This window comes from Aedes aegypti, chromosome 2 (genome assembly GCF_002204515.2).
Source record: "Aedes aegypti strain LVP_AGWG chromosome 2, AaegL5.0 Primary Assembly, whole genome shotgun sequence".
Taxonomy (NCBI): Eukaryota; Metazoa; Arthropoda; class Insecta; order Diptera; family Culicidae; genus Aedes; species Aedes aegypti.
In genome coordinates, this window is record NC_035108.1 from 68255749 (window position 1) to 68282658 (window position 26910).

At 35.5% G+C, this 26910-nt stretch overlaps 1 protein-coding gene across 4 annotated transcripts in view; it reads left to right on the top strand.

The window, feature by feature from the left end:
* The first annotated feature begins 279 nt into the window (after positions 1 to 279).
* Positions 280 to 26910, top strand: part of LOC5572351 (E3 ubiquitin-protein ligase CBL-B-B) — a 293118-nt gene continuing 266487 nt past the window's right edge. Inside the window, exons 1-2 of one of the 4 annotated variants that reach the window (XM_021841122.1) lie at positions 280 to 553; positions 924 to 1948. In XM_021841122.1, coding sequence (XP_021696814.1) covers positions 1404 to 1948 — 545 coding nt within the window. In that variant the 5' untranslated portion in view covers positions 280 to 553; positions 924 to 1403. Of the gene's footprint in view, positions 1949 to 26910 lie in introns of all 4 variants that reach the window. The other 3 variants (XM_021841123.1, XM_021841121.1, XM_021841125.1) reach the window with 3 other exon arrangements.

A 26910-nucleotide genomic window follows, 5' to 3' on the forward strand; every position in this document is an offset into this window, starting at 1 on the left:
ATGACACGTTTTCTGAACTGTAAACCAACTTTAAAAATCCGCATTAAAAACAATCAACACAACCCCCCATTAAATTTGACATTACAGATTTGACAGTAATTTCTCTCCACACATCAGTTGCCAACCTAAAAACAAGCGGTGTCTCCGCTACTCTCCACTCGATATAAATACACACAAAATCAGCACCCATCGTATAGTTATCATACACACTCACTCTTGTCTACGTGCTTTGTGTAGACACAAACAACGAGTGAATGAGCGTGCAACCACGCAAAATATACGCTCTCTTCTTCAGTCTGTTTCGAGCTTTCACGATGGATCGTCGCTGTTGTTGGATAGTGGCATCATATTGGTTCCCGCGGCTGCTATCTTCATCTCCATCAGCACTAAATCAATCCGGGTCGTGGTCGTCGTTTGAATCGTGCCGTCGGTTGTGAAATCTTATTTCTTCGCTCGATTTCGAGAACGGATCGCGTAACTTTTGCGTTTTTGGGGGACGGACGGGGTGTGTTGGCACGCTGAACGAGTTCAGCGGCAGCGAGGTTAAGGCAAGGTGGGGTGGTAATATTTCTCAATCAGAAAGTGCACTGTCCTGAAAAAGAGTGCATCCATCAGGTAGTGGGAGCGAGCAGTGCACAAAACAACAGTTATCTTGTCGCATTCGCTTACACCAAAGCTTAGAAAAGGGAAGAGACGTCCAAGGGAGAAGGACCAGGTTGACTGGAGAAGAGACAACTTCTGTCAACTGTCTCGGGGGTTGCTGTGAATGTCATATGCAGCTGTGAGTTGGAAAGTTGCATGTGTTGGTGGATGGTGTGATTGTGTTGGTTAAAATTGTCAACTACTGAGGATGTGAGTGGGCGAAGAGTGGAGGCGGCAGCGGAAGCAGCATTTTGCTAGACGTCAAACAAGTGAGAGTGCAGCAGCGTGAAGACGTGCGAAGCGAAGTGACAAGGAAGGAAGAATATCAGCAGAAGCAGCGATACAATACAGTGAAGCGGCACTGACGGATCGCTGAGATGGTGTTTGTAGGTTCCGCAGTTAGTTCTCTGTGTATATCCTCTGGCCAGTGAGAGGAAGAAGTTGGGTCGCGTATTTTGTTCATTTTCTCGCCGTGGAATATTTTGTTTGCGTTGGGAATATCGGTCGCAAAAAATGTTCGAAAAGTGATTAAGAAGCGACCGCAAGGGTTCGCCGGAAGTGAAAGTCGTGAAATCGAAGAATCTCTACCCTGGTGAAGCAGGGTTTGCAGTGGTCCACCTTGCAGGAGGACGAAGACGAAGTGATCCGAGAGTGTTATTCTGTGTATTTTCGGGGAGTTTCAGTGCGGCCAGAGCCCCCGAACAACAGGGAGAAGGGTCGTATATGTATTGTTGTGGTTGAAAGTTTTGATAAATGTCAAGATGGCGGCTACTAACCGAGCTCGTCCACAGCCGAGAACTAACATCTCGTTCTTCTCGAAGATCCAGGGCAAAATCTCCGATGCCTGCGCTCAGCAGAAGTTCCTAACGGACAAAAAGACCCTGGAGAAGACCTGGAAGCTGATGGACAAAGTCGTCAAACTTTGCCAGCAGTCCAAGATGAACCTGAAGAATTCCCCCCCTTTCATACTGGACATCCTGCCGGATACGTACCAGCGGTTGCATCTGATCTACTCAAAGTACGAAGACCAGATGCACCTTTTGCACGGGAACGAGCACTTCAATATCTTCATTAACAATCTGATGCGGAAGTGCAAACAGGCCATCAAACTGTTCAAGGAGGGCAAGGAGAAGATGTTCGACGAGAACTCGCACTACCGGAGGAATCTCACCAAGCTGAGCCTGGTGTTTTCGCACATGCTGAGCGAGCTGAAGGCGATATTCCCACATGGGACGTTTGCCGGAGACCAGTTCCGTATTACGAAGGCGGATGCGGCGGACTTCTGGAAGTCCCGCTTCGGAAATAGGCAAGTGAAACACAATGCATGCTGATGGTGGGATTGTGTGGAGGGAATAGGGGGGGTTTTTTGACTAAAACTGACTGACTTGGGTGGAAGAGTTCTACAATCAAAGGACGGCTCCGACAATCAACAAACAATAATTCATTGGGGTTAATGACATGACTGCGAAAACATCAATATTACCAGCTTGTGAACTTGTGTTCATTGAACATAACTGAAAGTTTCGGTTTGTCTGGGCAGCCTTCTGGTGTAAAGTGTCGATAATAAAGCAGCAGATAGCAGAGCTTATCATGAACAACTTCAGACCATTCGTATGTAATGCTTTACATACCAACAGCATATCGTGCCATAAATCACGAAGAAGAGTCCAATTAGATTTTCCTCATAGTTTGGCTCTCACGTCTAAACGTGTAGAATGAGCTAACTCGTCGTTTCCAACAGTTTCTGTGAGATCGTAAAACTCTCTTAATATTTTGCGTAAAGAAAAGAGCTTTCTGAAGTCCAATCGTTTTTTAAAATTAATTGTTCTAAATTTTAGAAGCTCCAATTCCCGAATCAAAAAAAAATGGTGCAGATTGCAAGATTTTCATCAAATGACGGTTATCTTTCACACAACTCTTTCATTGAATTCTTGGATAAATTTTATTTAGATTTCCTACGTGATTTGTGGTAGACACGCCCTAAGATCATTAAAAGATTTGTTAGGCTTAACATCTTATCCTAAGTCCATCCAAATGTTTTTTGGCACAGTAACCCTTCAGTTTTTTTTTTTTTTTTCGAAAATATGCTCTAAATTCTCCATAGCCTTCAGTAGAAATGCTTCTTGAAAAGATTCCTCAGATGATCTTTCTCTGATCTATAAAAACTTTCAAAAGCTTTTCGATTGACAGCACATATGGAGTAACTAAAGAGGACAACGAATCTTATTAGAATAGCATTACTAGTTTTTGAAGAAATTTACGAATCTTGTCAATATCTCGCATTCAGATCCTACGATGAAATAACAAACAATCGAACAATTATTTGTCAACAAATTAATTTTGGATGTCTTCTACAATCTAACTATATTTATCAGTAAGACATCATTAATGATCTTATTAAGTGTCTATCAGAAATGACTTTAGTACTCCGGGCCTTTAAAGTATGCTAAGAATTCAATAACGATTGACTTAGGATTCCCCTGTTTCAGACAGAATATCACATATTTTCTCACCAGAAATCTATAATGGATTAATCATATCTCACTAAGAACCTACCAAACATTTGTATTTACTTAACGCAATCGTTTTAATGACTGTGAAGCAGGAAAACAAGTTATAGTACATTTATATTTACTACTGTCTTTGAAATAGACCAATTTTTAGATTGTATAACGCTAAATTTTAACTTGTTTGACTTTTGTATGAGTCTCTTGAAAATTTTGTATGGCTTATCATGCTTGGCTTGACTCCTTGGAGCGTGACAAAATTTGTGCATGAACCCAAAACTCTCTCATAAACAAGTCACTCACATCTCAGTCTCAACAGGTCTTTTTTAACATATAGAAGTTGTCATTTTCACAAAAGCTCTCAGTTAGCTACCGAATCATATCAACAGTACACTAAGAACCTCGAGAGAAATCCATCTTTAATTAGTTGCAGTCTTATTTTACCACTATCAATGCTTTATATATTTAGATTAATATTTTGAAAAGTGTTCTTTTTAATATCGCGGTGACTTTGACCGCCTCTTTTGATGCATCTTATAATTAGTAGGAACTCCAAAAAACTTATATCTATGATCATCTATTGGCAATTTATAACGTATTCTTGTAGCCTGACACATTCTTTTAATTATTTTAGCATTAGCTTGCTGTAAAAATTTGGCCCAAAGTCATCCTTATGAACCAATGTCACCCGCACGACGGTATGTTTGTAACACAAATTCAATCAAATTAGGATGATACTGTTGCCTAACACATGGGAGATGTTTAATCTAAATATTTGACCTATTTTCACCTCTCAGGTCCATTATCACCCCCGACGTTCTTAGTTTCTCAATAATTCTCAGCATGCGAGTCAAATAAGAATCCTCCTCCTTTTCACAGAATATTACAACTTCTAAAAATAAAGACTTTTTGAGTATCTTTTATTTTCTTGATTTTTTTCATTAAAAATCTATAGGGGGATTCTTTTTGGATTTCAGTTTAGTTTAAATAAGCTAAGCTATTTTAATAAAAACATGTTGATTCGGTAACATAATGCTGCACGGTTTTTAAAAATTGTTGGAATAAGCTCATTTATTTTATCAATTTTAGGCTCGTTCGAAATCGACAAAATTTTACTAATTTCTGATGAAATTATTTGATTACCTTCTGTTACAAAATAATGTAAAATTAAGATAATTTTGAATTTCTCACAAAATTCTATCAAAATTGCACGGATTGAAAGTTAAATCCGTTATCACACCAGTGCAACTGTGATTGTAACTTCTAAAGAAGCTTTCTGGAGAATTTGTGAAGGCGTGACCTTTGAGTTTATGTAAAATTGCCCGCATATTTTCTAGCATTGAGATAAAAAGAAATGTTAGGTAAATTTCGATACTTCAAGAGGAATTTATAATGGGTTTTGAAGGAATTTTTTAAAGGGTTTATGGTGGGTTTCCTCTCAAACTGTGGATGTGGATTTCAAGCGTAATTTGTCAAACATATTTGAAGAGAGAAAGGAAGATAAATCCTTTGCATTCAAAGCAAAACCTAATACAAAAATTGTGTAACATCGTTGTATATGTAGAAACGGTGATTCTTACATAAAATATTTAATTTTTATTTTATTTTTTTACATTTTCAGTATTTTATGTAAGATAGAGTTCATGATTTTTGATTTTTTAAATAATATTTGCTTCGAAGATTTCTCCAATAATTATTTCTGGATTCCTTTGTAGAAATTCTTTCTGGATCAATTTGTCATCAGATTTCTCCGACTGAGAATTACTTTAGTCAATGTTCGTTTCAGAAATCAATTATTAAAAGTTCTTTTTTTCTAAAGTTCTTATAAATTTGTTTCGTCAAGAAATTTTGCAACACATTTCTGCTAGTATTTTCTCATGACTCTGTCATGCACTATTCAGTCATTCTGTCATTTTTTCATCGATATTGTTGGACAAATTTCCTCGAAGATTTTAATGAAATACAACTAAGAATTTCATTAGCAGTTGTCTCAGGAATATTTTTTTTTTAATATTTTTTCTTTATATTTAAAAAAAAAAATTCTAGGTACAGAATTTAACACCCATAACTACTCCAAGCATCAAAGATTATTCTGAGTTCCCCAAAATTTCTACAGAAATAAATACAAGAGCTTCTCAACAAGGATTTCCTTAGAAACTACCAACAGTTTGCTCAAGAGCAGAACTATTTTGCGTTTACTGCAAAAGTTTCCTTCACACATACACATATAATTCAGAATACCGATCTTAGCTGTGCAAATTTTGGTTGAAGTTCGTTTGCTGACATTCCAGCAAAAGTGACGTTTGATGTCAGCGCTATAAACTAACTTGGTTTTTTGGTGACATATCAATCGCTCGTTTGTGCAGATCTCGGTAAAAAAACAAAAATTAGCCAAGCTCAAATGAGTATATGGCATAAATTTCCCAATAATTTCTAATACATTCAACCAGAATTTCTTCAGGATTTTTTTATTATTCAGGAAATCTTCCAAGAAGTCATGCAAAAGTCATGAAACCACAAAAGTAATATCTTGAGAAGTTTCTTTAGTTTAGATTTTGCAGAATTATTTTGGATAGTGTTCTTGAAAATATACAACATAGATGAATATAGAAAATAAACCACAAAAAAAGCATTGGATAAAGCCCTGAAATAATCCTTAGACTATGTTCTAATATTTCTTGGAAGAATTTCTGTTTCAATATTTGCAGGAATTCCGAAAAAAAGTATTCTAAGATCAACAGGAGTGTTGATTTTTGTAGAAATCAATACGTTTACATTAGATAAACTTTGTTGTAATACTTGGAGAAAATCGAAACATAACAATTTAAGTACCCTTGGTTAAAAAAAGGACCTGGAGAGCGTGGGTCACAGTCGAGGATGGAGAGAAGCAGCCATGAACCGAGGGAATTGGCGAAATATTGTTGGCGAGGCTTTATCAAGATAATTGATGTTAAGCCAAATAAGTAAGTAAGTAGTGGTTAAAAAAAAATAAACTCTTGAAAATTCCCAAATTTCGAACATTTCAATATGGATTTTTGAGGACCTAGATTCCAGATTCCAAAAAGAATTTCTAACTACAACTCTTGGAAAAATCTCTGATGGAATCCCAGAGAAATGTTTGGAAAAATTCTTGCAGAAATCGTAACAAGATCATTTTCATGTGATACACGGACAAATTCCTAAAAAATCTGAGAAGAAATGCTTGGGAATTAAAGTGATGATTCCGAAACTTGATTCCAATTATCTGAGAATCTCTTCGAAGAAATCCAACCAGCATTTCTGGTAAAAATGTTAGGATAATATCTTAAAAATACTCAAAGCAAATTTGAAGAGATTCCTTGGAAAAATATGTAGAAGAATTCCAGAAGGTAGCATCTTAGACTGATTCTTGGAGGAATCCCTACAACCTTCCCATTTTGTTCTTTGCTAGAATTACTGAAACAATTCAAACAATTTATGATGGAGGTCCTCATTCCTTTTTCAAGTGTTTAAAAATTTTATAGATGTATTGTTCAAGGTAGAAACGAAAGAGAGATTTTTGTGAAATTATGGTGGATAAACTTCTGGAAAAAAATTAGAGGCACAAATTGTTGTTAAGGTTACTGAGGTTCAGATGGTTAAATTCGAGCTACTCTGAGGAACGATTTCTGGAATAAATAAATCGATTGAATATAGATTAAATCTGTTGAATAATCTTTGGAAAAATGTGTAGTGGAAAATAAAGAGGAATCCCAGGAGAAATGCCTGGTGAATTTGCGAAGTTATTGGAGTCAAGATAGCTTACCAAATGCTTGGTAAAAAACTTTTGAGCTTCATAACAAATTTTTGTCGAATTCCTCGCAAGATCTATTGCGGACTGTTGATAAAACCTTCGAATGATTTCTGGTAAGATCTTAAACATATAATTGCTGAAGACAACCCTTTAAAAATTTGTTACAAACTGGTTATGTTTTGACCTTCTTTTTCGTATGCCTGTTGTATTTGATTGCGTAAGAACTCTAGCCATCACCGAATTCGAGACCGTCGAGAAGGTTGTCACATATGTTTTGAGGAATTTCTTATATAATTTCGAACAGGCCCAGACTTCTTCAGATTATTGATCAGAATTCTAAAATGAAGAAGAATCCTGCGTAGGACTCACGCAATATTTGGAAGTTTATTCTATGAAAATTCTAGAGATTTACAAAGAATACTACCGTTTTGATTCATATTACGGACACTCAAGGCCTCAGTGATATACAACTCATCATAAAGCATATAAACTAAATCATTCTGAATGATTCCTCCGCGTTATAGAGCCTACAAAACAATTGACTTTCGAATGGTGGGTGAAGATTTTGATACCGCTAAATGAATGATTTTAAATAAATAGAAATGTGTAGACTTTTCATGATTCTTATTCCGAACGGTTCCATTTTTGCCTCATATTCCGGACAGCGCTTGAAAATCACAAATAGTAAAGTCAAATTATAATTGAAATTGGCAAACCACTAAACAGGCATCTAAGGCAGTTGAGCGTTTTAATTTTTCACAGATATTAATGGAAAATGCCAATTAAAACAAGCCGCGAATGTGAGACCTTTTGAGTGGCAAAAATTGAAACATTTCGTGTGAAAAGTTTCCCATACAAAGTAGAGTGTCCGGAATTAAAGGCTGTCCGTAATACTCTTACCTTATCTTCGGCATTATTATCAGAGAAGCAAATATCTGCTTACAATCTTTCAAAAAAAAAAATCGCTATCATTTGTTTTATCAAGTACCGTTCTGATTCAAATTCCGGCCATTCAACTTTGTATGGGAAAGGTTCCAATTGAAATGTTTCAAAATTTGTTGTTCAAAAGCTCCCAGTTTGGAGACTCGTTTAAATAAGCTTGTCCCATAGCAATCCATGAAAATTTACGATGTTACTAGTTCTGACGATTTTCTAACGGCTGGTAGTGTTTATTTAGGCTGTGAACCGTTTCACCAGTTCGTTTAACTTAAAAAAGTTAAAATTTGACAGCTCGACAGTTATTTCCCCTCCGGTTAGAAATAACCCTGCTCTGGAGCATGGTTAAACATGACAGTTCGAAAGTTATTTTCTGCTCCCGTGAATTTGAGAATAACTAACCATCCATCAACTTTGTTCTGAAATAACTACTTGACTAAAGCTCAAATGGGACGACCGCGATGTTCAATTTAACCATTTCAGGGGAAAATAACTATCGAAATGTCAAATTTTAACTAATAGGTGAAACGGTTCACAGCCTTAACAATTTTACTTTTCCAAATTTGCTTTTCACGAGCTGTCCGGAATTCGAATCAAAGCGTCCAGAATAAGAAGCAAAAGTGTCGTGGTGTCCGTAATAAGAATCTTGAAGAGGGCACACATTTCTATTCATTTAAATTTATTCAAGTTGTTTTATTCAAATCTTCCCCTATCATTCGAAAGGTAATTGTTTTGAAAGCATGATAACGCTGAGTTATCGTACAGAATGATTTAATTTATATGTTCTTAGATGGCTAATCTTCAAACAGGCCTTAAGTGTCCGTAATATGAATCAAAACGGTATTTTGAAATAGCTGCACTACAAAAATTCGGACCGCTACGCAAAATTTTATCTGAAATGTGACCCGAGATTCGAAAAGGTTGGGTAGATGTGCTTAAGAATACTTTTAAGCAGATTTATTCATGCCCTGCTGAAGTTATTTTCAGCAGGACATTTAGCTACTTCTTCAGCTTCGCCTGTATTTGATTTTCTTAAAAAATAAAAGTTTATGAGTAAGGGCACAAAACGTGAATTATTAGTTAACTTAAGGGTCTATTTTATAAGTCGAGTCGATCAAAATGACTCGACTGGAGTCACTGTCGACCGAAAAAATCGCTCGACTCAGCTCTGTCACTCGAGTTTTTTGGCAGTTGTCACTCTATGTGACTGGATTACTATGGGAGACGACGGGTGACATCTGAAATATGCATGCTTGCTTTAATCGACAATGAATACAGACGAGTCACATGAATTTGTTCGATTTACAAAATAAGCCCCTTGAAATGTAGTGCAATTTCGGGAGGAATAACAAAATAAAAATATTTTCAGTATATTTTGTTAGCCAATCTGAAGCATAGATTTGAATTCACAGTAGACTTGAAATTGAATTCCATTTTTGAGATAGTCACTTATGACGTTAATGTTGAAGTGATGACTTCTTTTTTTGAAGAAGTAAAGCCTTTGTTTTTGAAATGTCCTTGATTAAATATCCCGTTTATATGTAATGACAAAAAAGATTCACGATTCAACATAGGAATAGGTAACCTGAGATTGAGCTTGATTGGCTGCCCGTGGCTGCTACTCCAGTATCGCTGGATCACTACACTTACGTAATGAACCAACCAGATGACTGCATGGTACTAATAGACACCCTCAGCGTATAAGTGCTGGTGATCTTCTATTTTTAGGCAACAATGGCGCCTGCCACATCAGAATGCTGATTAGTGAGGGGAAAGGGCTTGAATTTGCATTAAAACTGGCCCACAGTAGACCGGATATACCCCTGGATCTACGCCAGTTCATGCAGGAAGGTATAGGGGTAAGGTTTTTTTTTTGGCAGAGAGGCTTGCTTTTGTGGTTAGCAGACTGCCTATGTATCAAGCGTAAAGAAAGGCGTGCTATAATTATGGAAGAATAGAAGCGTTGGGAAACGGTTACTTGTCCGTCTCTGGTTCTAGCGATTGCTATGAACGAATAATTGAGGGGTGATAGATTAAGAATGGAAGATTGAAGCAAGTGATAGATAGAATTACAAAATACGAGGAAAGGGACGGGCCTTGGATTGAACCCATGACCTTCTGCTTATGAAGCAGTAGCGATAGCCATTAGATCAACCCCGTCAGATTCGACAAAGGAGTAAATAACAACCAACATTTGTGTAATAAACCCAAATTTATCAACAAGAACTCCTCATTATCGAAGTTTCGCAATATTTCATAACCTGCTAACAAATCAGCCTTCATCACATACTTTGACGATTCTACAATGACGAGCTTCAACGGACGGAAAGCGCAGAACTTGCTTCACTCGTTTTACTGCTTCTTTTATGTGACACGACGATTCTACCCGCGGTGTGTATTATCGCCTCAACTCTTTCCAGTCGTCAACCAAACGGGTGCTGCGAAGTCTTGGAACACATAGTCAGCAACTCGGCAGAATCAGATGATAATAACGGGAAGCGAATCAGTCGCCGTGTGTGGACGAGAACGTGGTTTCCACACAATTCAACAGCTCAGCAACACCCCCAGCCCAACTCCGACCCCAACTCCCCAAGAGGGAAACCGTTGCACGGTGGTTCCATTTGCTCTACGAAGCGGTCATGAATCCTCGTGGTTGTTATCATTAATAGCTCTTCAAACTTTCTCATCAAGGATCACTTCACATATAGTAAAATCACTATTATCTAAAAGATCATATGTAACAAGAGGTAAATTTGCAAATATTGGGCTTTCTGTGTTGAAAATATTTTTTTTCTGGAATGTGCGCTTTCTTCCAAGGATGGAATGATTAATGTTGATAATGGCATTGAAATGAGCACTCGGTTCGATGCATTAGACAAATTTTCCGAACAAGGGAGGAAACAAAGGGCGCCGCCAGTCGTGGTCAGTTGTTCCGAATTTGGAAGATTTAGGCAGGAGATCTTTAACTCCATTAGAGGAATCAAGATTTCTTTGCAAATCGCAATGAAAGGAAACTGTTGCGTTTTGCCGAAAACTCTTAAAGATCGTTAACTTCTTCTCCAAAATCTTGATGGGAAGTAGCACAACTTTTTTACTTATGACGATAAAACTGAACGTTTGTTCAAGGTCGTCTTGAAATCCCAGACAACCAAAATGTACGTATAACGAAATCACCTGGAGGCTTCATATGTGCAAAATTTCACTTATAAGATGTCGCGAAAAGGCCTTCTACGTACAAAAGTGGAGGCGATATGCGTGCATATATTATGTGATGAATAATAACATACAATACGAGTGTATAAATATTCTACCGAGCCAACCTGTGATCTTATGCGGCTTAACTTATGATAACAAATGTTGATTTGACAGCTGCTACGGATTGATGCGACTTACTTTGTACGAGTGTACGAGACGAAACAAAATGTATAAATGAACTCAGAAAAGAAGTGTGTTATGCGAGGAAACTCATCAAACTGACGAGTTTATCCACGGTGTTTTGCGGGTTTGATGTAATTAGTATGAATAAACGAGTTGTAACGTGAACTTTCATGCGATTTCTGGTTGTCTGGGATGTCTCTTAGGTGACTATAAGTCACGTTTTTTGCCCTTTGGGCGGTACCACTGTGTCGTTGGATCGAAATAATAATCCATGTTTACGCCGCGCACTTTTATTCTGCCATTAGCATTTTTGGGTAAGGTTAGATGAGTGTTAGGGCAGTTCGACAGTTTTGGAAACTTTCGAAATGCCAACGCTGAATGCGTGTTAGTAAAGCTAAATGAACTTGAATATCGAATGTCCGTAGGCTGCAAGATATTTTATTATCATTATTTTATGATTTTTTTTTTGGGAAATAATTAATTTATTCATGTCAGAACCCCATATAAATCTTTAGCAACAATTTCTGAATTAGAACTTTTCAACTTGATACATTTGAATATATTTTTAAACCTCGTGCTCTCTTGTTTCTATGTTATGTTTAACAATCAACTTAAAAATGATAATCTAGCTACCTTGTGGTTCATAATTATCTATTGTTTAAGTCCTTAATCAACCCAGAACACCATTATTTTGCACTAGAGATGGTCGGGTCTCGGGTTTAAATATTTAAAATTTTTCGGGTTCGGGTTCGGGTCAGGTTTGAAGGCTACAAAATTATCGGGTACGGGTCGGGTTCGGGCTTGAAAAAAGTCGGGTTTAGTCGGGTTTGGGTCGGGTTTGGTGAGAATGGTGAACAGAGTAACAACCTAAAAGCTTCCCTATTAGACTGGCCCACCTCAGTATGGGAGAAAAATAAAGTTGTTTAATTCCACGGGGCATCCCCCAGGTCTATTCCTTAGGGTTAAAACAGGACTTCAATATATTCAATATATTTGAAGCAAATATCCCATGAGGGCGGTTCAAAATTTGAAAATGTTTGAGAAACCCATCTCCCATATGTTCCTTACCATCCTTACCATTAAAATAGTGTTCTGTGAAATTTTCTGCTTTCTAGGTGGTGATTTAAAGGTGGCCCAAAGACATTGTAGGTTTATATGGAAATTATTATGGAGAAATTTTTAGAAATGTTCCAAACACGCTAGTATTGTAACATAAGTACAAACTTATTATCCCATAAATAACACTCATTCTTCAAACCATAATAAAGAAATTTTCTGAAGAGAGAAATTCAATCCAACGGATAGCAGAAGAGATATTCATGAGTTTATTTGCTATTATTTTGCTTAATATGGGATTATAGCCCTGCAAACATGTACAAAAATCACAAACAAAATTAGCTCAAAAGGGATTTGTTTCTCCAGCAACATCCTTCATTAAGATTTGAAGAATGAGTTTTCAATATAGGACGATAAGTCTCTACTTACATTACAGTACTAGCGTGTTTGGAACATTTCTCAAATTTCTCCATAGTAATTTCCATATAAACCAACATTGCCTTTGGGCCACCTTTAAATCACCACCTATAACGCTTCACAGAACACTATTTTTATGGTAAGGGTGGTAAGGAGCATAAGGGAGATTGTATTTTCAAACATTTTCAATATGTGAATCGCCCTAAAATCCCATACAAACTTCAAATTGAATGCGCCAGTTGGTGGAGTAACCGATTGAGTTAAAATTTTAGGAGAGCTTTTTTCCGTTGAGTTTTACAACTTTTTTGTTTTAGGACCGGTCTATTCCCTATGCATCAGAAACGATGAATTTATAATCATTTCAAATTCGGGTTCTACTCGGGTTTTTCTTAGAAAACGTTTTCGGGTTTCGGGTCGGGTTCGGGTTTGAACAGCGAAAATTTTTCGGGTTCGGGTCGGGTCCGGGTTTGCTTTTCAATTACAGTCTCGGGTTCGGGTCGGGTCCGGGTTTTAAGAAATAAAATAAGTCGGGTTCGGGTTTGAATAATGTGAAACCCGATCATCTCTATTTTTCACTAAGCAATAAATTTTTCATTCCAAGTTTGCTTGAGATTTTATATGGATAATTCGGTCTCCTTGTTTTAATTAAACGCAATTTCTCAAGATTTCTCAAGAGTTACTTAAAATATCTAGTGCAGTTAGGTGCTTTCGACTACAAAATTTTCGTTAAATACGATTAAATTAAAAATAAATAATTCAAACATACTCATTTGACGAAAAAATGATTTGAAGGTTTAAAATAAGTATATTTGACAACACTGCATATTTATACTACCAATTTCCTTCAAAAGTGCCGCAAGTTTTTTTTTTCTGTATATTTTATAGTTCTTAATTATAGATTGAAAAAAGCAAAATCATATTTTTTTTGTCAAACTTGCTATCACAAGGGGTTGTCCCTTGGAACGAGAAGTTATCATAAAAATTTGGCGTTTTTAATGTTTTTAGTTAATGAAATCAGTTATGGTCAGTGATAAAACTCTTTAGGATGACTTGAAGGGAATCTTCGGAGTTATACCTTAAAATATATTTTTTGAAATTTCTGGTTGAAAAATACACAAAAAATATACACACAACGCTTGAAATGACCCAGCCTTTATTTATTTATTTATTTTTTGGCAAAATTTTAGGCCTTTTCTGACAATTTCTAAAACCGGTGCTATCAAATGCCAGACCTCGCTCTGACTGCCGTCACTGCACAATGGTCCAGATAGCAAGTTTAGGCGGACATGAACTTTTCGACGTCATTTTGTGGTTTTAGAGTATAGGTTGCTTCACAGAAGTGTCTCTAAATTAGTTGTACTACAATTCGTACGAAAGGGATTTTTGTTTCTGTACTAATCTCAATAGTGTCCTATACGCCAACATTTTTATGTTAATAGATAGCAAGTTGGTATGTTCAGCAAAGTTGTAGCATATTTTAATACAAAAAACTTTGTAGAACAAACTTTTTCTCTATCTCTTATACTTTCTGAGATAATTGACTTTATATATGAAAAAAAATGAAGAAAACCATTTTTTCACTTTATTTCCAAATTTTGGCAGCTTACTATGTTCTACAAAGTTTTTGATACTGCTATATTCTACAACTTAGGTGAATATACCACAGTTGTATTTCTTCTCGTTTTCTTATTGTCTTCTTCTTCTTCTTCCTGACGTAACGTCCAAAGAAGATTTTAATTTAAAATCATGCCGTATTTAAAGTCATAAATGGTAATATGTTGCAAGAGTTGAGAGGCATTCAATTTATTTATCTTGAGTCTTTGATTTATGTATAGCAGTAATTATTACAGTAGTTAAAGTCGTATTGAAATCAGTCATAGCAACCATGTCAAAAAAATACAATTGTGATTTCTACTCACATCAGATCCAGTGACCTCACTGACAAATCGTCGAATCGCACAGAAGCATTCGGAATTGCACGAAGAAGCGCAAGAATTCTTGAAAAGTTTTGAAAATTATGCTTTTTAACAAATATAGTACACTCTACAAAATCTAAACAGGTGTTGATTATTTCATGCTGAATCGCGGCGGCCATGACTTTTGTGTGTTTTATAAAAAAGATGACTAATTAATGTGTTTTAATTAAGTGTAAAACTAGCCCTCGTGCGTTAAAATACACTCTAATAAAGATTTAAAAAAAAAAAAAAAAAAAATGTGTTTTAATTGCAAATCACCCGTCATTGAAAATAGTCTTAAAAATATATATAAACATTATATATTCACCAAATTTCACTCCAATACTCTTTAAGGGGTGTAGAGCCACGGTGTGACAGGTAGGTTCATTTTCAAGTGCATCTTTGCGAGTTATTTGGCCTGTAATACGGTATGATTTTAAATTAATATCTCCTACAATAAGAAAACCAGAAGAAACACAACTGTGGTATATTCACCAAAGTTGTAGAATATAATAGTACCAAAAACTTTGTAGAACATAGTAGGCTGCTAAAATTTATAAATAAATGACTTATGAGTAAAAAAATGATTTTCTTCATTTGTTTATATAAAAAGTCAATTATCTCATAAAGTATAAGAGATAGAGAAAAAGTTTGTTCTACAAAGTTTTTTGTATTGAAATATGCTACAACTTCGCTGAATATACCAACTTGCTATCTATTAACATAAAAAAGTTGGCGTATAGGACACTATTGCGATTAGTGCAGAAAAGAAATCCCTTTCGTACGAATTGTAGTACAACTAATTTCGAGACACTTTTGAGAAGCAACCTATACTCTAAAACCACAAAATGACGTCGAAAAGTTCATGTCCGCGTAAACTTGCTATCTGGACCACTGTGCACTGACTGATTCCATACGATTAATAGGATACTACCCCATTACCCCGAATGCCATTAACCTGAACGTCATTACCCGGAATTCCAAAACCCCGAACGATCCATCACCCAGAATGACATTACACCGAATTTCAATATCATGGGAAAATGTCATAATGTCAAGATAATTGTAAATTCAGGATGATGGAATTCAGGGTAATGGTACATTCGGGGTAATGGAATTCGGGGTGATGGCATTCGGGGAAATGGCATTCGGGGTAATGGGGTAGAATCGATTAAAAGATGTAATTGTACAACATCAGATATTCCATGAGCAATTCTCACGAGGCTTCGTCCAGAAATTCTTCCAGCAACTTCTCAAGGAATTCTCTCAAGATTCTTTTAATCCCTACAATCCTCCCGAAGATTTCGCCTGAGGTTTTTCTGAAGTTTCTCCATCACATTTTCTTGAATACCATTTATATAATTATATTTTTTGTAATTTTTCCTATTTATTTTTGTCTTGAAAATCCTTCAGAATATCCTTGAGGGTTTGATTTAATTTAAATTAATCAGTGATTAACTTATTTAATATGGCTTGAAGGGACACTAGAAGTTATTCCAGAAACTATCTTGGGAGAAATTTTTGATAGAAATCCCCAAAATAAAAATTTGGACGAAAGCAATGGAGGAAAATTGTGAGTAAATCTTTGAGAAAAACATCGAATATATTCATGAAAAAATCTAAAGAAGAAACACTGGAATAAATCACCAGGAAACTTATCTGAAAATTCTCGTAGGAATTTCTTAAAACCCATGACGATTTACATTTATGAAGATATCCTTAAAAAAAATTACTGGTTCGAAGTTTTTGAATGAAAAAGCTTATTAAAATTTGACTGAATAAAATCCTGCAGATGTGTCTATCGTAATTGATGGAGAGTTTCTAGTGTGTTCCATGGAGAAGTTATTATTCATTCCATATTTATGATTATTAGATTATTCTTTCCCAAATAGTTATTTGAGAGAATAAGTAGATGATTTCCTTGAGGAGAATCGGCGTTAAAAATTGAAAAAACTTTAGTAAATTGCACCTTAGAGAGGGTGAACCAAAAATATCAGGTGAACATGGAATTTGAGAGCAATCCGTTAAAAAATCATTAAACAAAACAAAAACAATAAGGTCTTGCCAACAAAACAAAAACAATAAAAAACGCCAGAGTAACCATTAATCTCTGGAAGATGGAAACGAATCTTTGAAAGATAGGGTGCGGCCTATTTTTCAAAAGTTCTCAAAACCAAAAATTCGTGTGCTCTACTGAATTCAAATCACAAAAAAAGAAACCTTAAAATCTGAGCCAAAAATATTAACATTTAGAGGTGGCGCAAGCGTGTTAAAGGTGAATTTTCAAGTTATAAAAATGACCTGCAGTTAAGTAAACATAACTTTGTTATTTTTCAACCGATTACAAAACTTTTAGCACCATTTTCTTTCAAATTAAATTTATAAAAATTTTGTAGAACATCGAATTTGTCTAAAATCAAAACTTGTCGTAGTTAAAAATACTTATATCCAAATTTTTCCTCATTTTGCTAAAAAAAATCATTTTTGTTTGACCATAACTTCATTAAAACTCAATCGATTCCAAATCTTTTTACATACTTTTGAAGCAAATTTATTTGTTTTCAAACTGTACATACAACATTTTATTCAAAAAAATATTTTTGACTTAGGTATACAACAAAAACTACCCAAAAACATGATTTTTCAATGAAAAAATAAAATTTCTTTGGATTATTTAAGTTTTTTTGCCGAAAACAGCGTTTTTTCTATAAAACTTAAATATGTGAAGCATCTTGCCTTAGTTACGAGTTGAATAGTGCATATATTTTTTAACATATGCAAACATAATTTTGTTTCAAAATTATTTAAAAATTGTTTCAAAATCCTTCCCAAAGGTTTAACAAATGATAAAAATCAGTTTCAGCTTAAGAGACAATATTTAACTGCCAAAGAATTGACAAAGCTGGCATTTTTCATTAAAAAATAATGTTTTTGTGCAGTTTTTTTCTGAATAACTTGGTCAAGACATTTTTTTAGTGGAATGTGATATATGGAAGGTTTGAAAACAATTAAATTAGCTTCAAAAGCATATAAAAAGATTTGAAATCGGTTGAGTAATCATGAAGTTATGGTCAAACAAAGTTGAAATTTTTAGTAAAATGAGGAAAAATTTGGAATAAATTACTTTTAACTAAAACTTGTTTTGATTTTAGACAAATTTGGTGTTCAACAATTTTTTTACAAATTTAATTTTGAAGGTATTGATGCTAAAAGTTTTAAAATCGGTTGAAAAATAACAAAGTTATGTGTACTTTACTGAAGGTCATTTTTTATAACCTGAAAATTCAACTTAAAGACGCTTGCGCCACCTCTAAATGTTAATATTTTTGGCTCAAATTTTGAGGTTTCTCTTTTAATGTGATTTGAATTCAGTAGAGCACACGAATTTTTGGTTTTGAGAACTTTTCAAAAATAAGCCGCACCCTAATGTATGGGTTTCTTCTGATAAGCTTGTAGTCAAAATATGACCCATGAAAAACCTGTTCTAAAATGACCAATGCGAGATCAGCACATCAGATGAAATCATAACGAAAAAAAATTTTTGTGATACAGTTCCCAGGACTTGGATACCTATATTGCAGTTAACTCACTAAAATCGACAAACAAAATGTTAATATTAGGATATGTCTGGACTGGATAGTATTCTTAGCTTTTGAGTGTTAATGATTCTGAAGTGCTTGTGTGTTGTGCAAATAATCTATACGAAATCCGGCAGACTTGAATGGGCTGGTCACTCAGTCTGAGTGTAAAGGAAAAGATGTTGAGAATCCAGTAGAGATGCAAACAGAGATCGCTAGGTCATGTATTACGCACAAAAACACCTGGGTAGGACAGTCAAAGGATTGCCCTACCCACGATTCAACGAAAAACAATGCAAGGTCAGCAAAATGTTTGAAAAATAAATTAAATAATTTATTATCTGTTCAATATATACATTCCTGGAAGTAAATCTTGATAAGTTTCTTGAACATCTATCGAGAATTGTCAGAAGATTAATTGCAGAATCTTTGGATGATTATAGGTACGTGTTATACACTGCACGAATGTGATAGTGCTAGCAATTTCTCAACGTGCGATCATTCTTGATATAATCTATCAAAGCTTGGCTGAATCTCCTGATGATTTTCAGAGCAATTCCTATAGAACAGATTTATTATTTGATCAAATTCTCACTGATATTTTGTGACAAACATAGGAGAAGGTATCGACCGTGATTGTTTTAATGTTATTTTGTTTTATGGCTATAGCGGTCATGCGACTCAAAGCTAAAGGGAGTCTATAGAAACAAATGATGGAAACGAATAGGTGCATAGGCGTCGCAAGGGATTTGTAATTAGGTGGTGAAAATTGAGCAAGCCATTTTAAAGTCAGTAAGTATCGATGCGTCCTGTATTTACCCTAGCTTCTCTACTGGAAAAGGGTTGGCTCAAAGCTTTGAGCTTTGCTACCAACACAGGCAAAATACAGGAGGCTTCAATGTGCTCATATACTGACGGCAATCAACCGAACGGTTCTATCGATCGATGACTGATATTGGGAATTAACACGCAGTCAGAGATGGTTTGTCTCTATCATGTGTGCTCTTCCCGCCAGTCACCACATGATCCTGTTAGAACTGCATTTCTTATTAGCCAAATTTTTCATACATACAGGGGATAGGCAAAATGATTGAGATAGGCAAAATTTTGCCCAAATTCAAATGCTTATAACTTTATGAAAAATGAATGAAATTGGATGCATCTGGAAGCAGTCGACGGCAAATTTGGTCCAGTTTTAGGAACTTCCTTGGGCATGCATATTGGCCACTGGACACCGGAGATGTTCCGGATTTTCTGAGGTCATGTCCAAATGTCATTTTTTCTGTCGCTTGTATTTTTGTGTGGTGTAAAGTTAGATAGATGTTTGCAATTTTCCTAGAAACTAGAACTAATAGGAAGTTGAATGCCACCGGACGCATTAAGATTGGTTGGAAATCTTCAGAAATATGACCATTTCTGTAAAACTGGTTCCGGAAAGCATGGTCAGTCATGTTTGTATTTCCAATCATGTAAATATTATCCGGAGCTATATCCAAGCGGACACCAACCTTAAAAATGATGTTTCCTGCAGCGTATTCAGAATCATTAGATGCACAGACCACTCTATAGAACGTTTCAGGTGCCCTGGGGGAAGTGGTCAATTAGGAACATATCCGGAACCATATCAATATGGGCATCAAACTTCATGATTTTCAAAGGTTATGCTTTCCGAAGCATTTCCAGCATCACCGGCTGCCATAACCACTTTATAGTAGGTTCCAGGTGCCCCGGGGGATGTGGCCAATTCGGAACATGTCCGTTCATCTGTTTAGAATCACATTCTACCATAAACAGTAAGATCCATGTGACTTGGAAAATGGCGAGCATTTTCAGAACCACAAGATATAATAATCACTCTATAGTATATTCCAGGGGCTCCTAGAGATGTGGCCAACTCGAAACATGACCTCATCCCCCAGGGCCCATGGAACCTACTATACAGTGGTCATATAAATAAGTTGCGCTGTAAATACATCTATTAGCATCACCTTCAAAAATCTTGATGTTTTTACCCATATTGATGTGTTTTCGGGCATGTTTTGAATTGGCCACATCCCCGGGGCACCTGGAACCTACTATAAAGTGGTCATGGCAGCCGGTGGTGCTGGAAATGCTTCGGAAAGCATAACCTTTGAAAATCATGAAGTTTGATGCCCATATTGATATGGTTCCAGATATGTTCCTAATTGACCACTTCCCCCAGGGCACCTGGAACCTTCTATAGAGTGGTCTGTGCATCTAATAATTCTGAATACGCTGCAGGAAACATCATTTTTAAGGTTGATGTCCACTTGGAAATACAAACATGACTGACAATGCTTTCCGGAACCAGTTTTACGGAAATGGTCATATTTCTGAAGATTTCCAACCAATCTTAATGCGTCCGGTGGCATTCAACTTCCTATTAGTTCTAGTTTCTAGGAAAATTGCAAACATCTATCTAACTTTACACCGCACAAAAATACAAGCGACAGAAAAAATGACATTTGGACATGACCTCAGAAAATCCGGAACATCTCCGGTGTCCAGTGGCCAATATGCATGCCCAAGGAATTTCCTAAAACTGGACCAAATTTGCCGTCGACTGCTTCCAGATGCATCCAATTTCATTCATTTTTCATAAAGTTATAAGCATTTGAATTTGGGCAAAATTTTGCCTATGTCAATCATTTTGCCTATCCCCTGTAGGAGAAGGTATCGACCGTGATTGTTTTAATTTTATTTTGTTTTATGGCTATAGAGAAGCTAGGCAAAATACAGGACGCTTCGATGCTTACTGACTTTAAAATGGCTTGCTCAATTTTCACCACCTAATTACAAATTTTCAATCTTGTCGCTCCCTTGCGACGCCTATGCACCTATTCGTTTCCATCATTTGTTTCTATAGACTCCCTTTAGCTTTGAGTCGCATGACCGCTATAGCCATAAAACAAAATAAAATTTTGTGACAAATTTAAATATTTAGAGCAGATTATGACGACTTTTTAAAGAATTTTTTTTCGCAGTATTGTTGAAAATATGCCAGCAAAAATTTTGATGGACTTTCTGTATGCGATGCATTTTTATGAAGCGTTTTCAGTTTCTCCTGAAAACATTTACGATAAGTCAGGTCATTTCGGTGCAAAGATAAAAAATGTACACAAATTCACAGAATTTTTGCTGTTAACTACTTGTTATCTAGAAATAGATGAGGAAATTAGAACGAACTCACTTATTGTGACGGCAAGCAGTTTTCTCTATTTTTGTCAAATTTGTTTAATATAATTGACTTAACAGGATTTAAATATAAAGATAAAGAGATTTCTCTACTAATTCTCCTAGCAATTCTTCCAGCGAGTTTTGAAAGCAGGTTTTCTCCAAAATTTGCTCCGGGAGATCCTTGAGTAATTCAAAGCTACTAGCTCCTGTAATTTCCTCAGGTATTACTTTGATTTTTTTTTTGAATACTATCTTAGAATTTGCCCCAGATATTTTTTATTTTTATAAATTTCTTTTGAGGAAATTGAGGTTTATTCCTGAGTGTTTGAAAAATATAGAATAATTTTAATTTTATGTTGTGAAACCCTGCAAGCATTTCTTCTCATGTTCATGTGGATTCGTTTAAGAATTCATCCACGTTCCATCCAAGATATCCAAAATTTCTAAAATTCAAATCAATTTTTTCTAGAATTTTTTTCTAGCATTTCATTTTCTGAAGTACTACCAAACATTTCTTAAATAAGTTTTTCAAAAATTGCCTTGCAATCTCCGAAAGTTTATTTAAGTTTTCACACCAATTTAAACTACACCTTTTTTTTCAATAATTCCTCTGATTATTCATTCACAAATTTTCGTAGAGATTCTGTCCAATGCTTTTCGATAAATTTCTTTAGAAAATCCTGCGGAATATTATCAAGAGATTTGATTTATTTTATCGATTATTTTAGAAAAACATCTATGAAATCTTTAAAATTTCCACAAGAGACCAGGAGTTACTTAAGAGGTTCTTGTTCATTGAGGGTGACTTCAAAACTTACCCATTTTTTGTCAGAGGTCACTAGGATTTTCTTTAGAAACACATCACGGATTTATTTTTCAAAAAAATTTTCTTGGCATTTTCCGGAAGTCATTACTGGATGAATTCCTAAAAAAAATCAAGGCTTACTTGAGAAAATCTCAAAGAATTACTGGAGGAATTTCTGTAGAATAAGATTTCTGAGAGAGAATCTCTGGAGCAAACGTTGAAAGAAATCCCTAAGTTAAATCTTATATAAATGCTAAAAGGCAATTTTAAAGTAAATGCCTGGAAATTTCTTTAGAAGTAATTGATTGAATTTAAGAAGAAGAACTTTTATTTACTGGCTCTTATTTGGTTTCATTTTGTTTTCTTAGTTCCTTTGCCGTTTTTTATTTGCCTTTTCTTCTGTCAAGAAGTCTCCCAATTTATATTTTTAGGGCACTTAATCGCATCAGCTCTGTAAAAACGAAGAGGACTTGAAGCAAAGGGGCGTCAGTTACAAAAACTTAGTTTTAAAAAACATTACTATGAAGTTTTTCCGGCGATTTTTCATTCTATACAAATTGTTTTAGTATAAAAAAATAAGCCAGTTCTCTAAGAATCGTGATATTTATCTATTGAGCGGAAAACCCTCTTGAAAATATCTCGCTTTGAAACAGTAGAATTTCCTCAATTCAAAAACGCACAAAATGTCACTTACAACCCTTTACGTTTGATCCCCCTAAATATAGTTACTTTCAATTTCTAGTCCAGACTCTGGACTCCAGAGTCAAAATTTTTCTTAGCTTCGCTGTGCACAACATATTTGCCAATGTTTGTCCTACCCATGGTTTCGAACGTGGACGCGCCTCTGCGTACACAAAACCATTCCGCAGTAAAATAATACGTATTGGAACCCTAATAGCTCGAAGTATTTGTAACAATATCGATGAAGATGGGACTCCGGGATATGATCACCGTGAAGCTGATCTGCTCTCCAAACAACGAAAGTCAAAAACACGATGAAAATTATATTTCAATACTAATGGTAATTGTATATTAGAATGTGGCCAAAAAATGGATTCATTTTGTTGCCAATTACGGGTTGCCAAAAATGGAGCATATCAAAAACGGAATCCTACTGTACATACCTGGCGTAATGTCACGAGTAATCATCAGGGGAAATTTCAAAAAAATGAGGAAACATAAAAATCTGTTAAAGGTTTTTCTGTTGGGTCTCTTTTTTTTGCATGAGGTCTCTAAAGTTCCTATTTTTAGACATTCAGTCGCTACCAGTCCTCGACTAGTAAAATTTTGTAACCCTAGGAATAGGCCATATGGAGAAGTTGACATTGCAAAATTAACTGTAAAGGTAAGACGAGCATTTGAATCACAAAACAGTCAAGCTACTTTTGAATGTTGAGTATTGTGCTTAAAGAATTTGTATAAAATAACGAAACACCAGGACTAGATTTTGGTGGGAGAGCGATGGACCCGTGCGCTACTTAGTGAACGTCAAGACAGAGACAAGTCAAGTAATTAACTTGTACTATCAATTTCAAAAATATTTTTGAACGTTTCATAGATAATCCCTCCACGGTGCTCCCCTGACCGTTATTATCAGGCGTTTTCTATAGCTATGCTGCGTGTCTGAGCAAAATTTAAAAAAAATCGTAGGGCCCGTTTTGAAGTTACGCCCTTTTGATTGTATGAGTCTACAAATTCAATGAAAATCTAATATATTTGAACGGATTTTTATTGGTCGTGATTATCAGAAGTACTAAACCATCAAAATTTAGTTCGAAGTAGGTGTTTTCAGTTATTTGTAACCTCTGGGCGGAGTTTTCAATAAGAATATTGTCGAAATTTTGAGTTACGCCTTTTTATAAGTGTAACTATTTAAATCACCAATTTTGAATAAAATAATTAGGCATTCCAATACCGGTAAGCATGTTCAAATGTTTTCAATGACACATTGCAATAACATGCCGTCAAAGTATTTCACAATTGATCGATTTTCCATAGGCTCAAGCAATCAAGGCATTACGGAGCCGATTTCGTATTGTTATCAATAGTCATAAAATATTGTTATAACCCAAGAAGCTGCCTCCGGCTATTCTGGCTAATTTTGTACTGCCCAGAAATTAAACCTCAATTACTGAGTAATGCAGTATTGGCAAAACTATGGAACTCAAGACCACTGTCAATACTTAAGTCACAGACAAACAGACATAACACTTCTATTATTTTCATCGCACAGCCGAATAGTGCCCAATTCTAATATATGTTCCCAGACAACCAAAATGTATGTATAACGAAATCACCTGGGGGCGTTGTATGTGTAAAATTTCACTTATAAGGTGTCGCGAAAAGGCCTTCTACGTACAAAAGTGGAGGCGATGTACGTGCATATATTATGTGATGGATAATAGCATACAATGCGAGTGCATAAATTTTCTACAGAACTAACTTGTGATCTTATGCGACTTAGCATATGATAACAAATGTTGATTTGACAGTTGCTACGAATTGATTCGACTTACTTTGTACGAGTGTACGGGATGAAACAAAATGTGTAATTGAACTCAGAAAAAAAAGCGTTTTATGCCAGGAACACATCAATCTGACGATGTTATCCACCGTGTTTTGCGGGTTTGATGTAATTTGTATGAATTATCGAGCTATTTCATGAACTTTTATGCGACTTCTGTTGGTGTGGGTTAGTTGGCCGACAGGCTACTTGTGGCGTTCACATCGCTTTTGTTCGAGTTTGACGTTTGCTCACAACTGCCACCTAGTTCGCAGTTGGCCAAATGAAGTATTTTTAGCAAGGGCGTATATGCTCACGTGACTATGTTTTAATTAAATAATTGTTCTAGCTGTTATGTATGTGCTTTTGTGATCATTTGCGGCATACATTACAACATTTAGATATTTCTCAAATCTATAATTTTACATACAAAGGTATCGACCGTGATGATTTTATTTTGAAATTGTTTATCGGCATATCGGTCTATTTTGCTCGAAGTAAGAGGGAGCATGGAGAAGAAAGCAATGAATACTAGATGGATAGGTACCGTAAGGGAACGGCGAGAGAAATTGGATTAGATGATGAAGAGGGCATACCATATGAAACAGTATTACTTGAAACGTCACTTCCTTGTGGCTAACGTCCCCTATGGGAACGGCTTGGGTGTGTTTTGAGAATGACACTACCAAGACAGCCCAGGCTGTCTTGGTAGTGTCATTCTCAAAACACACCCAAGCCGTTCCCATAGGGGACGTTAGCCACAAGGAAGTGACGTTTCAAGTTATACTGTTTCATATGGTATGCCCTCTTCATCATCTAATCCAATTTCTCTCGCCGTTCCCTTACGGTACCTATCCATCTAGTATTCATTGCTTTCTTCTCCATGCTCCCTCTTACTTCGAGCAAAATAGACCGATATTTCAATATAATTTTACATGTGGCCGGTCTTTCCGATCTCAAAAAAACACGTAGGATTCCTGAATAAATGCAAGAGTGAAAGAATTAGATGAATCAATCAACCCATTCTGCAGAAACATCAAACAATCTGCTTGTGGATTCCGTGCATTGAATAACAATGAAAAGAATTTAGACAGATTCACAAACCAGCAACAGTTTTTTCGTGTGGAGCAACATCGCACAAGAATCAACCAGTTTTTTTTTATTCAAATTATTGTTAGTGTACCATCTTATAGAAACATTTCACGGAGGTACAAGGGAGTTAATGGATCTCGGAATTACCGGTATTATGACGCCAACAACTTGGCAAACTGACTGAAATCTATTAATAGCGGAATGTCACATCGCAAATAAAATATTTCCGAAGGTGTAAAATAATCTCGTTTTCAGTGTGATTTTGGGAAAACTGAATAGACTATATTTTAATGAAGGTAAGACTTCAATGAAAAACAACAAGAGAAATTATGTAAACTTGACGATAAATGCTGGTTTTACATGCTATTTACATAGCTATTCATTTTTGTGGGTATAATCGTACTTTTAAAAGGGTTAAATCTTAGATATCATTTCGTCTTGTACGCATCGTATTTCATCAATATTTCTCAGCTGTGAATGGTTTCGAAATCAAAAAAAAGTTATTTCAATTCCAGTGTCTCGCCGTGTATGAAGTGAGATTGGGTAATTTTTCTTTCACTTGTAATGCTGTAGTAGATAAGTATTTTTCTTTAATTTTTTGGATAGTTGTTGTAATTTATTGGAGTTAAATTGCGATAGTTATTCAATAAATAATTCGTGCATATCCTTTTTTACCCAATCTTACCCCCAACGACGGTAGGTGACAAAAACAAATATTTAAAATTAGACTCTGAAAGTGCTACGATTTCAAATTCTATTTAACAAAATGATAACGGATGTACTATACTTTGCATTATTTTTTTCCATTTTATATCGCTGCTTTCTACTTTGTTAATTTCATTTTATTCCATACCCTTCTACCCATAATCGAAAACTGAAGTCCGAAAGTATTATCTAACGTCAACTTACGCTTCGATATACAACATGAATTGCATGTTAAATATTCTAAATCGTGAGTTCATTACTTTACCAAACTATCCAGAATATTGTTGTATGAAAACTAATATGGTTACATTATGAAATTGGCTCCGTAATGCCTTATAGCGCTTGAGCCTATGAAAAATCAGTTAA